General features: G+C 46.3%; 1 protein-coding gene across 2 annotated transcripts in view; it reads left to right on the forward strand.

Annotated features, from left to right (window-relative positions):
• LOC134422679 (contactin-4) overlaps window positions 1-15002 on the forward strand; it is a 259070-nt gene extending 244068 nt beyond the window's left edge. The window contains exons 14-24 of one of the 2 annotated variants that reach the window (XM_063165043.1): window positions 1261-1436; window positions 2509-2629; window positions 3211-3369; window positions 5662-5811; window positions 6819-6889; window positions 8650-8884; window positions 9419-9534; window positions 10116-10302; window positions 10799-10911; window positions 12191-12359; window positions 13261-15002. In XM_063165043.1, coding sequence (XP_063021113.1) covers window positions 1261-1436; window positions 2509-2629; window positions 3211-3369; window positions 5662-5811; window positions 6819-6889; window positions 8650-8884; window positions 9419-9534; window positions 10116-10302; window positions 10799-10911; window positions 12191-12359; window positions 13261-13361 — 1598 coding nt within the window. In that variant the 3' untranslated portion in view covers window positions 13362-15002. The remainder of the gene's footprint in view (window positions 1-1260; window positions 1437-2508; window positions 2630-3210; window positions 3370-5661; window positions 5812-6818; window positions 6890-8649; window positions 8885-9418; window positions 9535-10115; window positions 10303-10798; window positions 10912-12190; window positions 12360-13260) is intronic. The other variant, XM_063165044.1, reaches the window with a different exon arrangement.
• Window positions 15003-16210: the final 1208 nt, after the last annotated feature.

Consider the following 16210-nt stretch of genomic DNA (forward strand, 5'->3'; position numbering starts at 1 on the left):
GATTTCTGTGAGCAGCTCTGCCCAGTCCATATCTGTGCTGCTGTATCTTTATTATTCTAGCAGAGAATTAAGCAGCTGGGCAATAGGCTCAGGAAGAAGTTGTTGAGATTTTGGTGTCATGTACCAGAGATTGAATAATATTGGTATTATTTTAGCATGACAGCTGTGCAGAGTAGATTTTTGGAATAAGCAAAAATATCTATCTCTGTATGATATTCAGACTTTTGGTCTCATTGTTAAGCAATATTTTTTCCTCCTTTTCATTTCCTCTGAGGCCCTGTGGAAAAAATTGCTGCATTTTTGTCAACAGAAATGGAAGAGGAATGTTAACTTTAGAGGCAGAGGGAATTCACGGGCACAGACGAGGAGCTGCAGTCTGCATAATGTGTCACGGCTCATCTTCCTGTGCCAGCCCTGCTCACACTGGGGTGAAAAACAGACAATTGAAGCAGAGCTGGAGGAGCTGTGGAGCCCCAGCTGTGGGAAGGGGATTGGGGTTAGTCCTGAACAGGGTGGAGCTGCTGCCTGTGTGTGACACAGACCCTGCAATGTCACACATCCTGCTCTGGGGCTTCCCTTTGGAAATGTCCTGGTTTGGGCACCCTTTCTGCTTCAGACCCTGAACTGCCCCTGCCTGGCACACATCAGAGTTTGGGCTCCATGCTGGGCAAGGTTCTGTTGGCATCACTCAGCATTTTCCTTTATTCTTTGTGGGGGCCCAAGGAGAGGATGTGAGATGTGGAGCCATCCCTCAGAGCGTGGCCAGTTCTCAGTAAATATAACAACAATAATCTCTGCCTGATCTTTGCTTTCCCAGGTTAAAAACTCCTGGTTTTAATAATATCAACCTTCTTATTCCAGTTTTGGAGATTTTACATTTAATTTAGGAATGACAGAACAGCTTTTTGATAACCATGGTGAGCAATGTATGTGTGAAACAACTCTTTGAAGTGAGAAGATTCAAGTAAGAGAATCTCTGATAAAAAGTTTTAATTGAGCCTTTCAGATCTGCTGCACTCTTTTCTTTCCTCCTTCATCGGGATGGTGGCTGGAAGGGGATTCTGGAGGGTTTATTAAGTTTATTATTTTTAACCCAATAACTAGAGGAAGGATAAACCCAAAGGTGGAATAATTAACTTGTTGATTTAAGGCCCTTCCTAAGGAATCACTGCTTAGGATCTCTCTCAGCCCTGCAATGTCTCTGCTCCTCAGGAGAATGAGAATAATCCGTTTTCCCCCCTTTTTCTTTGTTGTTTGCAGATCCAACGCGGGTCATGGTGTCCCCTTTCAGCATGGATGTCACAGTTGGAGAAAGCATTGTCCTGCCCTGCCAGGTGTCCCACGACCACTCCCTGGACATCGCCTTCACCTGGTCCTTCAATGGGCACCTGATAGACTTTGACAAAGATGGGGACCACTTTGAAAAGGTTGGAGGGGTAAGTATCAAATCTGACAAGGTGGGTCATGCAGAAAAGGCTGCTAACAGAAGGAATTGGATGAAGGCAGCAAGAAAAAGGAGGGAGGAAATGGAAAATTTTCAGCAGAGGAAGAAAACTGGGAAGGGTTTTGCATGTTGCTCTGAGGGAGGTTTTGGAGAGCAACAGGTCTCAGGCATGGTGACAGTTCATGTTTGCATTTGTCAGGAGTGAAATTTAATGCTGAAAGGAAAAGGAGATGCAATTCCCAAGCCTTGCTCTTATCCCTTAAAAAAAAATCATTAAAAGATGAACTCACAGATTGATGCACAGGGCTCACAGCAGCAGCCATGGCTTTTTGGGGTGACTGCTCCTGTTGTGCCCACAGAGCTAAAATTACAAACTTTATTAATATTCCTCAGTCCAAAGGCCACAATCACGAGGTTTCCCTGAGATTTCCAATGTATCAAATGCTTTGTGTCTGGAGAGAAACTGAGAGAGGCTCTCAGCATCCACTGCATCCAGAAACCTAATTAGTTGTATTCAACAATTAATCAGACCTGCACTTGGCGTTTGGAAAACAAATTACTGCTGGTGTGTGATGCAAGATTTCCTCAGAGAGGGCTGCTCTCATGATCTTCAGCACAAAAGTCCTGGGCAATCAAATTGCTGGCTGGGACACAAAGCCATGAAACTACTGCTGCTATCTCCAAATTTGGAAATTTGGGCTGGGCTTCCCTTGCAGGAGGGATGGAGACACAACCTGGGCCTTGGGATGGCAGAGAGGGTAAAAATTGGATATCCAGAAAGAAAAAGGAGCAGAGTGAACCTGTCCTGCGCTGTCACGTTGTTTTAATGGGGAAAGTGCTTAACAGCCCCCAGCCCTGCTCCTTGGAGGAGCCAGGATTTTAGGGAGGCTCCCTCTCCCACCTTCCAGGCAGGCTCCCATCCTTTCAACAGGCCATGGCTCGTACTGCTGATGTTTTCATCAGCCAGCATAAAGTAAACCCATTAGTCACAGTGTCCTTCATGTGATAATGATGTTTAGGGCTCATTAAAGAGTGATTGTAACCACTTTTCCCTCCTTTATCAGCAGGACTCAGCTGGTGATTTGATGATCAGGAGCATCCAGCTGAAGCACGCAGGGAAATACGTCTGCATGGTGCAAACAAGTGTGGACAAGCTCTCAGCTGCTGCAGACCTGATTGTAAGAGGTATTTGAATTTTGCTGCTGTTGTTGGTGGTGTCGTAGGATTTAAGTAGAATAATAGTTATTTTGTCACAGGGTGAAAAAGAGATTTTTGAGGTTTTTAGAATGGGGGCATGGAATGGAGGAATTTGGGTGTGCCTTGTCCTTCTTTCTTCTTCCTAGCCTCCATGTTCTGGGTGATGTTGGCCCTTTTAGATTGGTGTAGAGTAGAAGCTCACTGTCTAACAAAGATGATAGGTATTGGGAAGTTATGGTAAATAAGGTACAGGTAGTTTTTAGTATAAAAAGCTAACACCACCCTGAGGGCAGGCAGAGTGCCTGAACCTGACCTGCCAGACAGACCTCAGCGGGTCAAGGAAAGAATGTGATAGATAAAAAACAATAAACAACCTTGAGAATGAGAACAGAAAAATCCTTCTTTGACAGCCAGGCTGGGGAAAAAAGAGCTTGTACATATCTCAGGGTCACTGTGACCAGCAGGGATTCTGAGACAGGAGGGGACGGTGAACCCAGGACTTGCTGGGTCCCTCGGGAAGGTGAACCCGGCTCTTCCTCCTCCTGTCACGGATTCTGCTGCACCCCCAGGTCCCCCGGGCCCCCCCGAGGCCGTGACCATCGAGGAGGTGACAGACAGCACGGCCCAGCTGTCCTGGAGGCCGGGGGCAGACAACCACAGCCCCATCACCATGTACGTGGTGCAGGCGCGCACGCCCTTCTCCGTGGGCTGGCAGGCAGTGAGCACAGGTAAGGCAGCCCGGGGGACACACCTGGGGGACACACCTGGGGGACACACCAATAGTTATTAATTATAACAATAATTATAAACAGTAATTTTAGCAGTATTAATATAAACCATCATTATAACAATAATTATAAAGAATACAATAATTATCTGATTGCTTTGGAATGTGGTCTGGAGATGGTTTACCAACAGGTGCCTCTTTGATTGGTTCCATGTGAATTGTTTTAATTTAATGACCAATCACCATCAGCTGTGTTGGACTCTGTCACGGGTTTTTATCATTCTTCTTGTCTAACCCTCTGATGTATCCTTTCTCTTTCTTTAGTATAGTTTTAGAATGTAATTATAATATATCACATCATACCATATATATCAGCCTTTTTCATCTTGGAGTAAGATTCTCATCTCTCACCTCATCCTGGGGACCCTCCCAACAACACAACAGAGGATAGCTGGACTTTTATTTGTTTTGTTCATATTAGGTGTTGTGTTTGAGTCTGATTAGCTAATGATCTCTCAAACCTCAGTTTATTGGTTGGTAATGGTTAGGGTACATGTTTATCAGACTTTTCTCTTTTTAGATAGTTTTTGGGGTTTTTTTCATAGATTCTCACAGGATCAACTTTTAATTTTTATAGGTGTAAATTTCAAAAGAATAGATAGTTTCTATTTCTAATTTTTTTCTAATCTTTCATTTCTTTCTATTTCTATTGTTTCTTTCTATTCTTTCATAAGAATAGATTGTTACGTAAACTGATTTTCATTCTTATAATTTTTTTCAAAAGGGAATAAGTAGATTTTCAGTGTTACAGGATTCTATTTTTATGAAAGCTGCCAAGTTTCTCACGGGAACTTATCAGGCTAGCTATTAGCTCAGCTGAAGTAATAAAGCCTGATTTTACAAGCCTTTTATAAGATTTTTACCTGTATGTAACTCCTCAGCACCCACCCAGGGCTGCTTTGGCCAGCTCTGGCCCCTGGTGTGAAAAGCAATTTCCCTGGCTGCAGAGCACTGCTCTTATTAAGTAGTTTCAGGTTTGGCAACCCAAAGATTTAGGGTGCAGTCAGTGCCATTACTCACCCATTTTTCTCATGAATGTTTAAGGGAAAACAGAATGAATTCCTATCTCTTGTTGCCATGCTGGAGATATACAACAGTAATTGTGGTCTATAAAGACATCCCTCAGGGACAGACAGTGTCATCCAGCTTGTCTTTAAGGAGAATTATTTTCCTGATAGAGGGAAAAATCCCATGATGTGATTGCTCATTCCGTCACAGGTTAATTTTGTTCCAGTAGCCACTAAACAGAGACAACAGTGTGTTTCAAAAGGAGAAAAATACAGACCCTCCAAACCTGTTGTCATGACACTTTGTTTCCAAACTGTGGCAATTTTGGAGAAACTCTTTAATTGCAGGAATTTCTGCACTAAAAGCAGAGGGGCTTAATGCTGCCTCTTTCACTTCTTTGCAGTTGGCGAAATGCTAGAAAGATGAGAGAAAATTTACCAAGTATTTCTTGATACTTACACTAAGCCCGCACCTCTAAGGAAATTAGATTCCCCATGCCTTTCTCCCAGCAGTATTTTAATATTGATATTTGATTTCCTTGCACCCCAGTTCCCAAGATCATTGATGGCAGGATGTTCACAGCCACAGTGGTGGGGCTGAACCCCTGGGTGGATTATGAGTTCACTTCTTTGCAGTTGGCAAAATGTGAGAAAGACGAGAGAAAGTTTATCAATCCGTCTTGGTACTTATGTTAAGCCCTCACCTCTAAGGAAATGAGATTTCCCTGTGCTTTTTCCCAGCAGTATTTTAATATTTATATTTGATTTCCTTGCACCCCAGTTCCAAAGATCATTGATGGCAGGATGTTCACAGCCACAGTGGTGGCGCTGAACCCCTGGGTGGAGTACGAGTTCACTTCTTTGCAGTTGGCAAAATGTGAGAAAGACGAGAGAAAGTTTATCAATCCGTCTTGGTACTTATGTTAAGCCCTCACCTCTAAGGAAATGAGATTTCCCTGTGCTTTTTCCCAGCAGTATTTTAATATTTATATTTGATTTCCTTGCACCCCAGTTCCAAAGATCATTGATGGCAGGATGTTCACAGCCACAGTGGTGGCGCTGAACCCCTGGGTGGAGTACGAGTTCACTTCTTTGCAGTTGGCAAAATGTTAGAAAGACGAGAGAAAATTTACCAAGTACTACTTATGTTAAGACCTGTAAGGAAACGAAACTCCCCTGTGCTTTCTCCCAGCAGTATTTCAATATTTAATGTCCTTGCACCCCAGTTCCAGAGGTGATCGACGGCAGGACGTTCACGGCCACGGTGGTGGGGCTGAACCCCTGGGTGGAGTACGAGTTCAGGGTGGTGGCTGCCAACCTCATCGGCATCGGGGAGCCCAGCAGCCCCTCGGAGAAGAGGAGGACTGAGGAGGCTCGTAAGTGGGGCTGGGCACGGGGGCTGAGGGTGAAGTCTTTGTGCAATAAATGCCAAGAGATCCCCCGGTTGTGGGTGTAGGAGCGTCCGGGAGTGGGATGGTGGGGATGGATGGAGACCAGAGATCTCAGAAGCCAGGGCTTGGAATTTGGGGTTTATTGCAAAGGGCCAAGTGCAGGGCCCTGCTGGGAGCTGCCAGCCACAGCTGGAGCAGTAAAGAGAGTGGTAAAGAGGGTGAGAGAGAGTAAAAGAGGATAAGAGGGTAAGAGGTCGAGGTTCCCATTACAGTACAATAAATCTTCTGTGTTGAATATTCTGATTCTCACTAACCAATCTAGTACCATATACAAGTCCTATAGCATTTACATACAGCCTATAAGGATCATTACATCACCAAACTATGTTACATTTAAACCCTAAAAACTCCTCTTTGGGCCCCTTCTGCCAAGCTGCAGGGTCTGCTCTGACCCTTGGGCCTGTCTGCAAGCAGAGGGTGTTAATTCACCAAAAAGGGATTACCTTCAGCCAGCCACACCATTGTTTTCCAGTCATTCAGTAACTGAGGGATCTCAAAGCTTGCTTTCATTTCAATCTCACTTATAGTTTCTCTATTCTCAAAATCTTTTTGCCAGGCAATCATATTTATAAGGCTTTCCTGTTTCATCTTCCCCAACAGTGGGGAAGCCCTGGCAGGTGGCTCCTCTGTTCCACATAAGAACTGAATATGAAACAGGAAAATAAATAAAAGATCTTTTTTAATGGAGGACAAATGTTTAAACTGAACAATTAGAGACTGAATACACAAGTTAATTGACATACTTTTAATGCACTATTGTTGACACACTTTTAATGTGCTGTTTGCCATGGCAAATTAGTCATTTTAACAGTTTGTGGCCCCAGCAGGGGAAGGCCAGCAGTGTCCTGCTGCTGCACAGCTCTGCTCCATCTCCATGTGGGTTTTGGGTTCCAAGGCTGTCGCATCCATCTTCTGCATTTATCTTTCTGCAGTCCCCGAGGTGACCCCAGCCAATGTCAGTGGAGGTGGAGGCAGCAAGTCTGAGCTGGTCATTACCTGGGAGGTGAGTCTCACCCCAGCCCCCCTGAGCATTCTGTGGATTTCAAAGGGTTGGCAGTAAAAAAGCCCAGACTGTGTGATAAAAACAGCCCAGCTGGTCAGAGGGAGCTAAAGGATGGGCTGACCCCAGCCCCAGGGAAGTGGGGAGCAGGACCATGGGGAGCAGGATTTGCCACCAGCTCAGCTCCCCGTGACTCCCAGCACATCCACAAGGCAAAATGTGGATGGCCAGGAGCCACCCAAGAGATAAAACAGGCTTGGAACATTCTGAGCTGGCGGGGAATTTGGGGAATTTAGCTGTGCTGGCTCCCATCTTCCTCCCTTCTCCTCCTCCTCCCTGGGATGTAAGGCAGCAAACAGCTCAGAGCCAGCACAAGGCATGCTGGCTTTCATTGCTGCTGATGGCAGCCAGTGAGGGGAGATGCCGAGAAGAGAAATGTTTAATATTCCTTAAGGCAGATAGGGTTAGAACTTTAGTCATTTGTCTGCTCATATTTTCGTGTTGTGATGCGATGCAGCTGGCATATTTCTCCTAATAATGAACTCCACTAGACATGCTAACGCTTCCATTTAGCACTATTTCTGACCAAGCTGGCAGAATGAATCACCAGAGATATTTCTGAGGTTATTAAAAACCTATAAATGGGTTTTTGTCCTCACCACACAGCTCAATGTGCTAAATTTCCTCCTCTGTTGGACTAATTAGTTACGCCGTGTCTCCTAAAGATACTGCAATATGTTTCAAAAACACACATGGCCAGAACATCAGCCATTGGTTTGAGATGTAATTTGCACAAAATATCATTTGTGTTTTGATAGAAGAGTGGTTTTACTCTTTTAAATGTCCAGAGGCCTTTTCTTTATGTGAGCTTTCCAACACAGAATAGAATGCAGTCACCAGCAGTAACCTGTGCTGAAGCTCCATGGACACCTCAGGGAGGGTGGCCCATTATTATGGATTATTTTAATACTTTTGGAACCTTTGGGTTTAGTGTAGTTTTTTAGGGGGCTGCAAGCCTCAGGTAGGAAGTGTCAGTGTGTCCAGGGTGTGTTCTTTGGGGCTTCATGTGTGATCCCAAAGGCATGAGAGCAGCTGCATGTGTGTTGGGAGAGCAGAAACTGTGTCCTTGCTTCACCCCAGCAAACCTCAGCCTCTCCAGAAAGCCTAAAATTACATCAGCAATGGAGGCCCCATCCAGGCAGGGAGGGAAGGGAAATTCTCTTTAGGAAAAGTGTCTTTTGGAGGTGCTGCTTTCTGTTTCATGGAGCAGAAAGGCTCTGGTGCAGGCAGGATGGGGTGAATTCAGGTTGGATGTGACGTAGGACCTCCTGCACTTCCATCTCCCGTGCTGTGTACAGAATGCCAGAATTACAGAATTACTAAACCCCAGAATCACAGAATTACTGAATCACAGAATCCCAGAGTTACAGAATCACAGAATCACAGAATTACAGAATTACAGAATTACTAAACCCCAGAATTACTGAATCACGGAGTCCCAGAATTACAGAATCCCAGAATTACAGAATCCCAGATCCACAGAATCACAGTATGACCAAATCCCAGAATAACAGAATCCCAGCATTATAGAACCGCACAATCCCAGAATTACAGAATCCTAAATTCACAGAATCCCAGAACTAACAAGTTTGGAAAAGACCTCTGAGATGCCCAAGCCCAGCCTAGGAACGAAGATGCCCCAGAGGGATCCGCGGGTGCCCCAGGGCAGGTCGGTGTGTGCTGAAACCCGTCCCTGCCCACAGACGGTGCCCGAGGAGCTGCAGAACGGGGGTGGCTTTGGCTACGTGGTGGCGTTCCGGCCGCTGGGCACGGTCAGCTGGATGCAGACGGTGGTGGCCTCGCCCGACGCCGCGCGCTACGTGTTCCGCAACGAGAGCCTGCCGCCCTTCTCGCCCTACGAGGTCAAGGTGGGCGTCTACAACAACAAGGGCGAAGGCTCCTTCAGCCCCGTCACCGTCGTCTACTCGGCAGAGGAAGGTAGAGATGAGCCCTCCTCGCCTTCTCTCCCTAAACCAGGCCTAAACCACAATTTTATAAGGCCTTTCTTTAATAATATCTTTACTTGTATGCAACAGGGTCCGAAAGGGTTTGGTTTCCACCTTGACACATCCTTTGATACCTCAGCCTTGCTCTGATTCATAATAAATGGCGAACCGTGATTAATTCTTTTCAATAGTCATTAAAATAACATTAATCATAATGAAATCTTTTGATATTAATGGAAAAGTAATACGTAATCTGGGAAGAATTCTGTGGAGATTTAGTATGAATTAATGTCCACTGATTAGAAAATGTTCCCACTTGTCCTAATTACAGTACACGGTATTCTGGGTTGAGTTTGGTAATGACATCTTATTATTTCTGAGGGAGCACAGCCTGACAGGCCATCGGTTTGAAACGTGGACATTTGTTTGCTTCCTTCCTTGTGCAATGAGGAAAATAAATCCCCTGGTGTTTGGGACTAATTGAACATAGAATTGAAAAGTCTCACTTCTATTTTTAACTGCCCAGAGCCAACGAGAGCCCCAACCACTGTTTTGGCCAGAAGCATTTCTGCCTCAGATGTCGAAGTCTCCTGGGCTCCCCCATGGGAGAGCCAGCACAAAGGAAGAATTCAGGGATATGAGGTAAGGGAAACAATGCAGGATCCTTTCAGGGATATGAGGTATGGGAAACAATGCAGGATCCTTTCAGCAGCCAGCCTTGAGGGGACACAGAGATGTCCTCGTGCTGCTCTTCCTGCCATGGGTGTGTTCCGGAAGTAGATTTGCTTCTCTTTGCCTCTTTAGTGCACAGAGATTTCTCTCACAAGGTTAAAAACTCCAATGTTCTCTGACACGGTTAAAAGTTCCACCATTCTGTCTCAAGGTTAAAAATTCCACTGTTCTCTCACAAGGTCAAAAATTCCACCGTTCTTTCACAGGGTTAAAAATTCCACCATTCTCTCACAAGGTCAAAAGTTCCACCGTTCTCTCACAAGGTTAAAAGTTCCACCTTTCTGAGTGGCCAGGCTCGAGAAGGGAGCGTTGCAGCCAGGCTGGTGCCCAGCAGGGCCAGGGAGGGTGGCAGGGAGCAGCAGCTGTCCCTGGGAGCACATCTGGGCCGGTGACAGGGACAAGGGGGTGCTGCCAGCCCCTCTGGGGCCGGGCACTGCCACAGCCCTGCCCTGCCTCAGCCCTGCCCTGCCTCAGCCCTGCTCTGCCCCCAGGTGCGCTGCTGGCGGCACGACGAGAAGGAGGAAAACGCCAAAAGGATCCGCACGGTGGGGAACCAAACATCCACCAAAGTCGGCAACCTGAGGGGCAATGCCCTCTACCACCTGGCAGTCAGGGCCTACAACACGGCTGGCACCGGCCCCTCCAGCGCCGCCGTCAACGTCACCACCAAAAAGCCGCGTGAGTGCTGGCAGGGATGGATGCCCTGGCGGGGTCCAGCCACTGCTCCCCTCTCTCATTTCCCAGCTCTCTTGAGCCTCAAGGAGCTGTCAGAATTCTCCTTGCCAGGCTTTTGTGCAGATTTACCAGGCTCAGCCTTTTTATTTCGTTTTTTTCGTGAGGTTCTTCCCGGTGTTAAGCAAGCAGAGCATGCAAAACCGAAATCACAGCTGTGCAGGCAAATTAAATATTTATCTCAGTGTTCAAGAGGGCTTTTTTCCTCTGATCTCAGGCATGTTGAGCAACCGACTGAATCCCTTTCTCATTTAAAGCCCCGTGTCATGTCCCACCTCGCGTGACCTTGAGGACGCGGATCAGTGGAGCAGCTCGTTAGCTCTCCGCAGGGACAGGGCTCTGCAGGCTCAGCTGTGCTGCTGAAGCCCCACTGGCACTGGGAGGGACCCAGCTGGGCATGGATTCTCCTCAGTAACGTGGAGCTGTCTGGTTTTTGGTGCAGCACCGAGTCAGCCCCCCGGGAACATCGTGTGGAATTCATCCGACTCCAAGATCATCCTGAACTGGGACCAGGTGAAGGCCTTGGACAACGAGTCAGAAGTGAGAGGCTACAAAGTGAGTATTCCCATGGTGCATTCATGATTTCCCAGGTCAGATCTGGGGCATTCCTCTATAGTCAGAGCCATGCCAGTCTATGTGGGCACATTTTTCCTGCAGCTCCCACCTGCAGAACTCCTCTCCTGCCTTCCATGGAAACTTCCCCATGGCTGTAGTTGGCTCCTTAATTGCAGATAAATAAAATGCTTTTTTAATAGCTCCCATTTCCTTCAGAAAGCCAAGCCAAGAGGAAAAGAAAGAGAATCCTCATTAGAAGCTGTTTTAATAGGACATAATTTAATTAGAGAGAAACCTTGGGAAGAATTCAGCTCCACCACTTTCCACAAGGGTTTCATTTAGCCCAAAAAGACATTGCCCTGGGGTTGGAGTTGTGCAAACATTTCCCACCAGAGCCTGAGCCAGTGAAGGACCTGGCCATGCTCCATGTTTTATTCCCAGCCTGGAATGCCAGCAGCTTGGCGAGCTTGTGCCAGCTCCCTCAATTCCTGCACCAACTCTTAAGTGTCTTTGGTGCTCCGTATGAGCTCATCAAAAATAAGTAATTCCTCAGGGTTTTTAGTCCAAACCTCAGATGAACCTCAGCAATCTGGACCAGCTTTTCACTACATATTTTAGGTTTGAAATGCAAATTAAGGAGTCGCTTGAAAGAGGGAGAGAGAGACTCATCACCCTGGAAAAGCATCTAGAGAGTTTCTAAAACATTCTCCTTTAACTTACTGTAAGGGTAGCCCAACCACATGGATTTATTTCCTGAATCATAGCAAAGCATCGCCTATTTTTCTTCTTTTTGCCTAGAAATCTTGTATTTTATGACACAATTTATGATATAAATTAGTACGACTCCCACAGCTCAGAAGGTCGTTCACAAAAGTCATTTATTCTGGGAAACCATCGGTGGCACTGTATCAAATATCCCAACTCAGTTTCCAGAAGCAGCATAATAAGGAGTTTCTGACCTCTATAAAGAAGTTTTTACTTCTATAAGAGTTTATTTTAGCATGACCAAGGCAAGGGTTTCTCTGAGGGGCTCCACTAGGTATCAGTGCTGTGTTGAGTGCTGCTGATCAGCATCATCCTCCTGCCAGTGTCACCCCCTGCCACCTCTGTGCTGGTGTCCCCAGCAAATCCCACATGTCCCCTGTGTCCCCAGACCCCTCCTGAGCATGAGGAGCAGGAAAGGAGCAGCAGCACCTCTGGACACCCCGAGGTGGGCAGCTCTGAGCACAGTGGGCAGCTCTGCCCTTTCTGCCTCCTGTTGTCTCCCCCTCGGCCGCAGGTTCTGTACAGGTGGAACAGGGAGAGCAGCACGTCTGTCATAGAAACGAATAAAACCTCAGTGGAGCTGTCCCTGCCCTTTGATGAGGATTACATCATCGAGATCAAACCCTTCAGCGACGGCGGCGACGGCAGCAGCAGCGAGCAGATCCGAATCCCAAAGATATCCAGTAAGGATGGGGGAATGGGCTCTGGGCCACAGGGCCCCACCAGCAGATAGTCCACTCCCTAATTCTGATTGCATCCCAAAAGCAAGATTCAGCCATAAGAAACACCACCCTAAGTAGTTCTGTTTGTATTTAGGTTTCCAGACGCTTTCCCCTCTCAGTTCTGTGTGTTAAATGTTTTGTTTCACTGCAATTCACTCTAACCAAATACAGCATGCAAAGGCTTCTAAATCTATAAGGCTGCTGTACAGCCGTATCCCATTGTGTGCTGGATGCATAAATATTTATTTAGGGAAATGAGGTGGTGTAGAAGAACAAACACAAGGAGTATTTTATTACACAACATGGCTTTTGCAAAATCTCCATGTCCCATCTTCCATTAATAATGTCCCGCTTTATAAGCTGCATTAAATCAGGAGCCTCTGCAATGCAGGAATATGGCATTAAAATCACAGCAATGTAAAAAAAACCCGGGTGAGAGCAGAGTTCTCCCCAGCGTGGCTGTGTAAACCATGCAGAGGAATTTAATCAGCAGCACAGGAGAGGGAAGGGGAGCTGGAACATGCCAGCTCCCATTTGGCTCCTGACCAGGGGTCACAGAGCAGGTACATGGCTCCTCCAGGATGGGAGGCACAAGGAACAGCTGGAATATGGTGCAATTGTGAAAAAATACCAAATAATGATAAGTGTGAAATAATAGAACTGCGAGAGCAGCCTCAACACAACAGGGGCAGGAATTGAAAAGAAACCAAAAATTCAGCTGGGGAGGTGACCACGAAGAGGAGGAGGGGGCTGTGTTTTATCCCAGGAAGGGGAATTCAGACCTTGGGGGAGGTGGGCTAAGGAAGAGCTCAGGGATTGTTCTCTGCTCACCTCTGGCTCCTTTTCCCCTCTCCCCTCTCAGATGCCTACGCCAGAGGCTCGGGCTCGTCGACCTCCAGCGCGTGCACCCTGTCAGCCCTCAGCACAATCATGATCTCCCTCACAGCCCGCTCCAGTTTATGACAACAATGACACCGAGGACTTCTTCTTTATAATATAAGCAACATTTAGCTAGTTGTTTTGGAGACACCCAGTACTAAGTAATATTGTGGTTTGAGTACATCTTACTACTGGAAAAAAAAAAAATGTTTATGCTTCTTTAGGAATGGCATTATACAGTACTTCCTCAAAGCAAATATAGCTTTGTCTGAAGTTTCCTTGGAAACTCTGCAATGCACTGAAAACATCTGTAATACGATGTTACCAAAGCAGTTTACATATGTCCTTATATGCATATTTTTTATTATATATTTAGTGTTTTATAGAATTTTTTAAAGTTAACATATGATGTAGATATTAATTTTTTTCCTCTGCTATAAAATGCTACGGACGACATTATCACGAAAATATTGTTTGGGGTTTTTTCCTTTTACGACGGAGAGTTCCAAGTTGTTCCTGGCAAATTGGCTGGAGTTGACTGTACAATTTTACAGGGCACAACTGCTCCAGACTCGGATTGTAACAGGCTGAGCTTCACTGGCACATCCAGCGACTCCTGTGTTGAACCCAGGGCTTCTCTCACACCTTTCATCCAGAGCTCTGAGCAGGACAAAACACTCAGAAGAGCAGAATTTTGGAAAACCACCTGGGTTTTTGGTTGGTTGTGGACTACAACGTAGCCAATATTCCAGCATTGTGCAGCAAGGAGGGGCTGTGAAATTGCTTTGTCTTGATCATAATTAGCATCAAGTTGGGTGGGGAAAAGAAGATCCTGCAAAGCTGTGGCATCTGTGGTGACACAACGGGACGGCCACCGGCCTTGTGCTGGGTGCACGCCCAGCTCGACCCTTTGGAGATTAATTCCAAGGAAATTCCTCCTGTTTGGGGATTAATTCCAAGGAAATCAGAACGCTGCTCTGGGCTCGTTCTTGGGGACACAACTGCTCATCCTTGGTAACTCCACTCTCCAGACAACGCTTGGGAACCTGGCCTGGAGCAGGAGCAGTGCTGCCCCAGCTCCAGTTATCCATGGAAAAGTGGGAATCTCCTGGAGATCCCTGCTGGAATTTTGCCTTTCCTTAGAAACTCCTCCCAGACGCCTGGAGGCAGAACAGAGTCACACCAGAAAACAACAATATCCACACTGGAATAATTCTTCTCAAGAGAAGGACTGTTTGTTACTACGGGGAATTTTGTAAGTTCAGACGGGATAACGCTGGAAAAGGCAATGGAATTTTCTATACAATTTTCAACTTTCAATGCGCTGCAGTGGTATTTTTTTTTCTCCTGATAGCTTGAATTTGCCTGTAACTTGTCTCTTTTGCTTACAAAATAATACAGTTAACTTTTAGACCTTCTAAATATATTTATTCAGTAACTCATAATCAGGATTCCACTTGTGTAAAAGTCAGGGTTGTTGACCAGAGAAATATTGTCAGTATTTCAAGCTGTGTTCCTTTCTTAGTTTGATATGGTTACTTCTATGTAAAAAAAAATAAAACAAGAAAAACCTTAAAAAAAATCCACAAAACCAAGAAAAATAAAATAACAAAAAAAAAAGCTTCTGTAGTTTTCTCCCCGGTGTAAATGATATTTATCAGTGATCTAGCAGATGTAATCTTTTTTTAAAGGTATTGGTAATAAATATTCTGTCATTTGTAAAGATACCTGTCTTCCAGGAGCATTTTTCCTCCACTTTTTCTTCTGCCCCGTGAGAAATTTCCCTTTAGACCCTGCTGAGACTGTCACTGATGTGAAGATACAAGAGTTGGCTTAAATTAAAACTTTGTGAAGGCAGAAAAAAAAAAAAATCATACATCTCTGGTCTAATTCTGCTCCCAAAAACATGAGTAGGTGAATTTTGGGTTTGTTTTGTAGAGCTGTGAGCTGTCCAAGGTCACAGGGATGGAGCATCTCTGACCCTGTGGCTGGAGCAAAGCCCTTCCAGGCCCTGCCTCTGCTCATCCTGGGGATTCCTGAGGATTTTGGGAGCACAGATTGAAAGCACTCAATCCGCCAAGGCACATTTCCAGTCCTTTCAGGGCAGGAGCTGAGCGGGGCTCTGCATCCCACGGGAGCAATGCTGCACCGAGGGCCTGCTCAGGGACTGCAACCCCTGCCAGGGACCCTGTGACAGGCTGTCAATCAACCCCAGAGCCACGCCCCCATTGGCTGTCCAACCCCATTAACCATATATGGTCACGGTTCTAGCAGTTTCTTTGTTACTTGTACTCTCATTGGTCCACACACCTGTCTGTTTGCCTTTCTGGTTTCCTATTGGTCATTATAATCCTTTTTCCGCCCACACTTTCAGGTGATTGGCTGTTGCTCTTGGCTCCGCCCCTTTGTAGCAGTATATAATCCTGGGCCCTCCACCTCTCCTTGACTTTGTCCTGGGACCCTTTCAGTGTGTGGATGACATAAACTCCCCTTGTAAATCCATACAAAGCTAGAGTTAGATAACCATCTGTCCTGGAGAGGAGCTGCTGCTGGCCGTGGTGTTTGCTGTGACAATGGTGGGGCTCTCTCCTTGTGGGGATGTGTCAGGAGGGCTGCAGGTCCCTGCCACCTGCCCACGCTGCAGCACGCCTCACCACAGAGCAGAAAAATAAACCAGCCCTGCAGCACAATTCTGGTTTGAAAAAGAAAAGTGGAATTGTCCTTTCCAGAGGAAGGCAAAGCGCAGTTCCTGGGGGTGCTGTCCTGGAGGCAGCAGGGCAGGAGCAAAAGGGGGTTGGGAGCTGGGTTTGAAGGGAAAAAAATGAGAAATTAATGATTCTGTGCTGTGGGAGTGTGGGGCTGGAGATCTGATGTGGTGGTGCCAAAACTGACCCAGCCCTGGGAGTGGCCTGGGATCCTGGGCAAATTCCTTT

The sequence above is a fragment of the Melospiza melodia genome, chromosome 10 (assembly GCF_035770615.1).
Source record: "Melospiza melodia melodia isolate bMelMel2 chromosome 10, bMelMel2.pri, whole genome shotgun sequence".
Lineage (NCBI taxonomy): Eukaryota > Metazoa > Chordata > Aves > Passeriformes > Passerellidae > Melospiza > Melospiza melodia.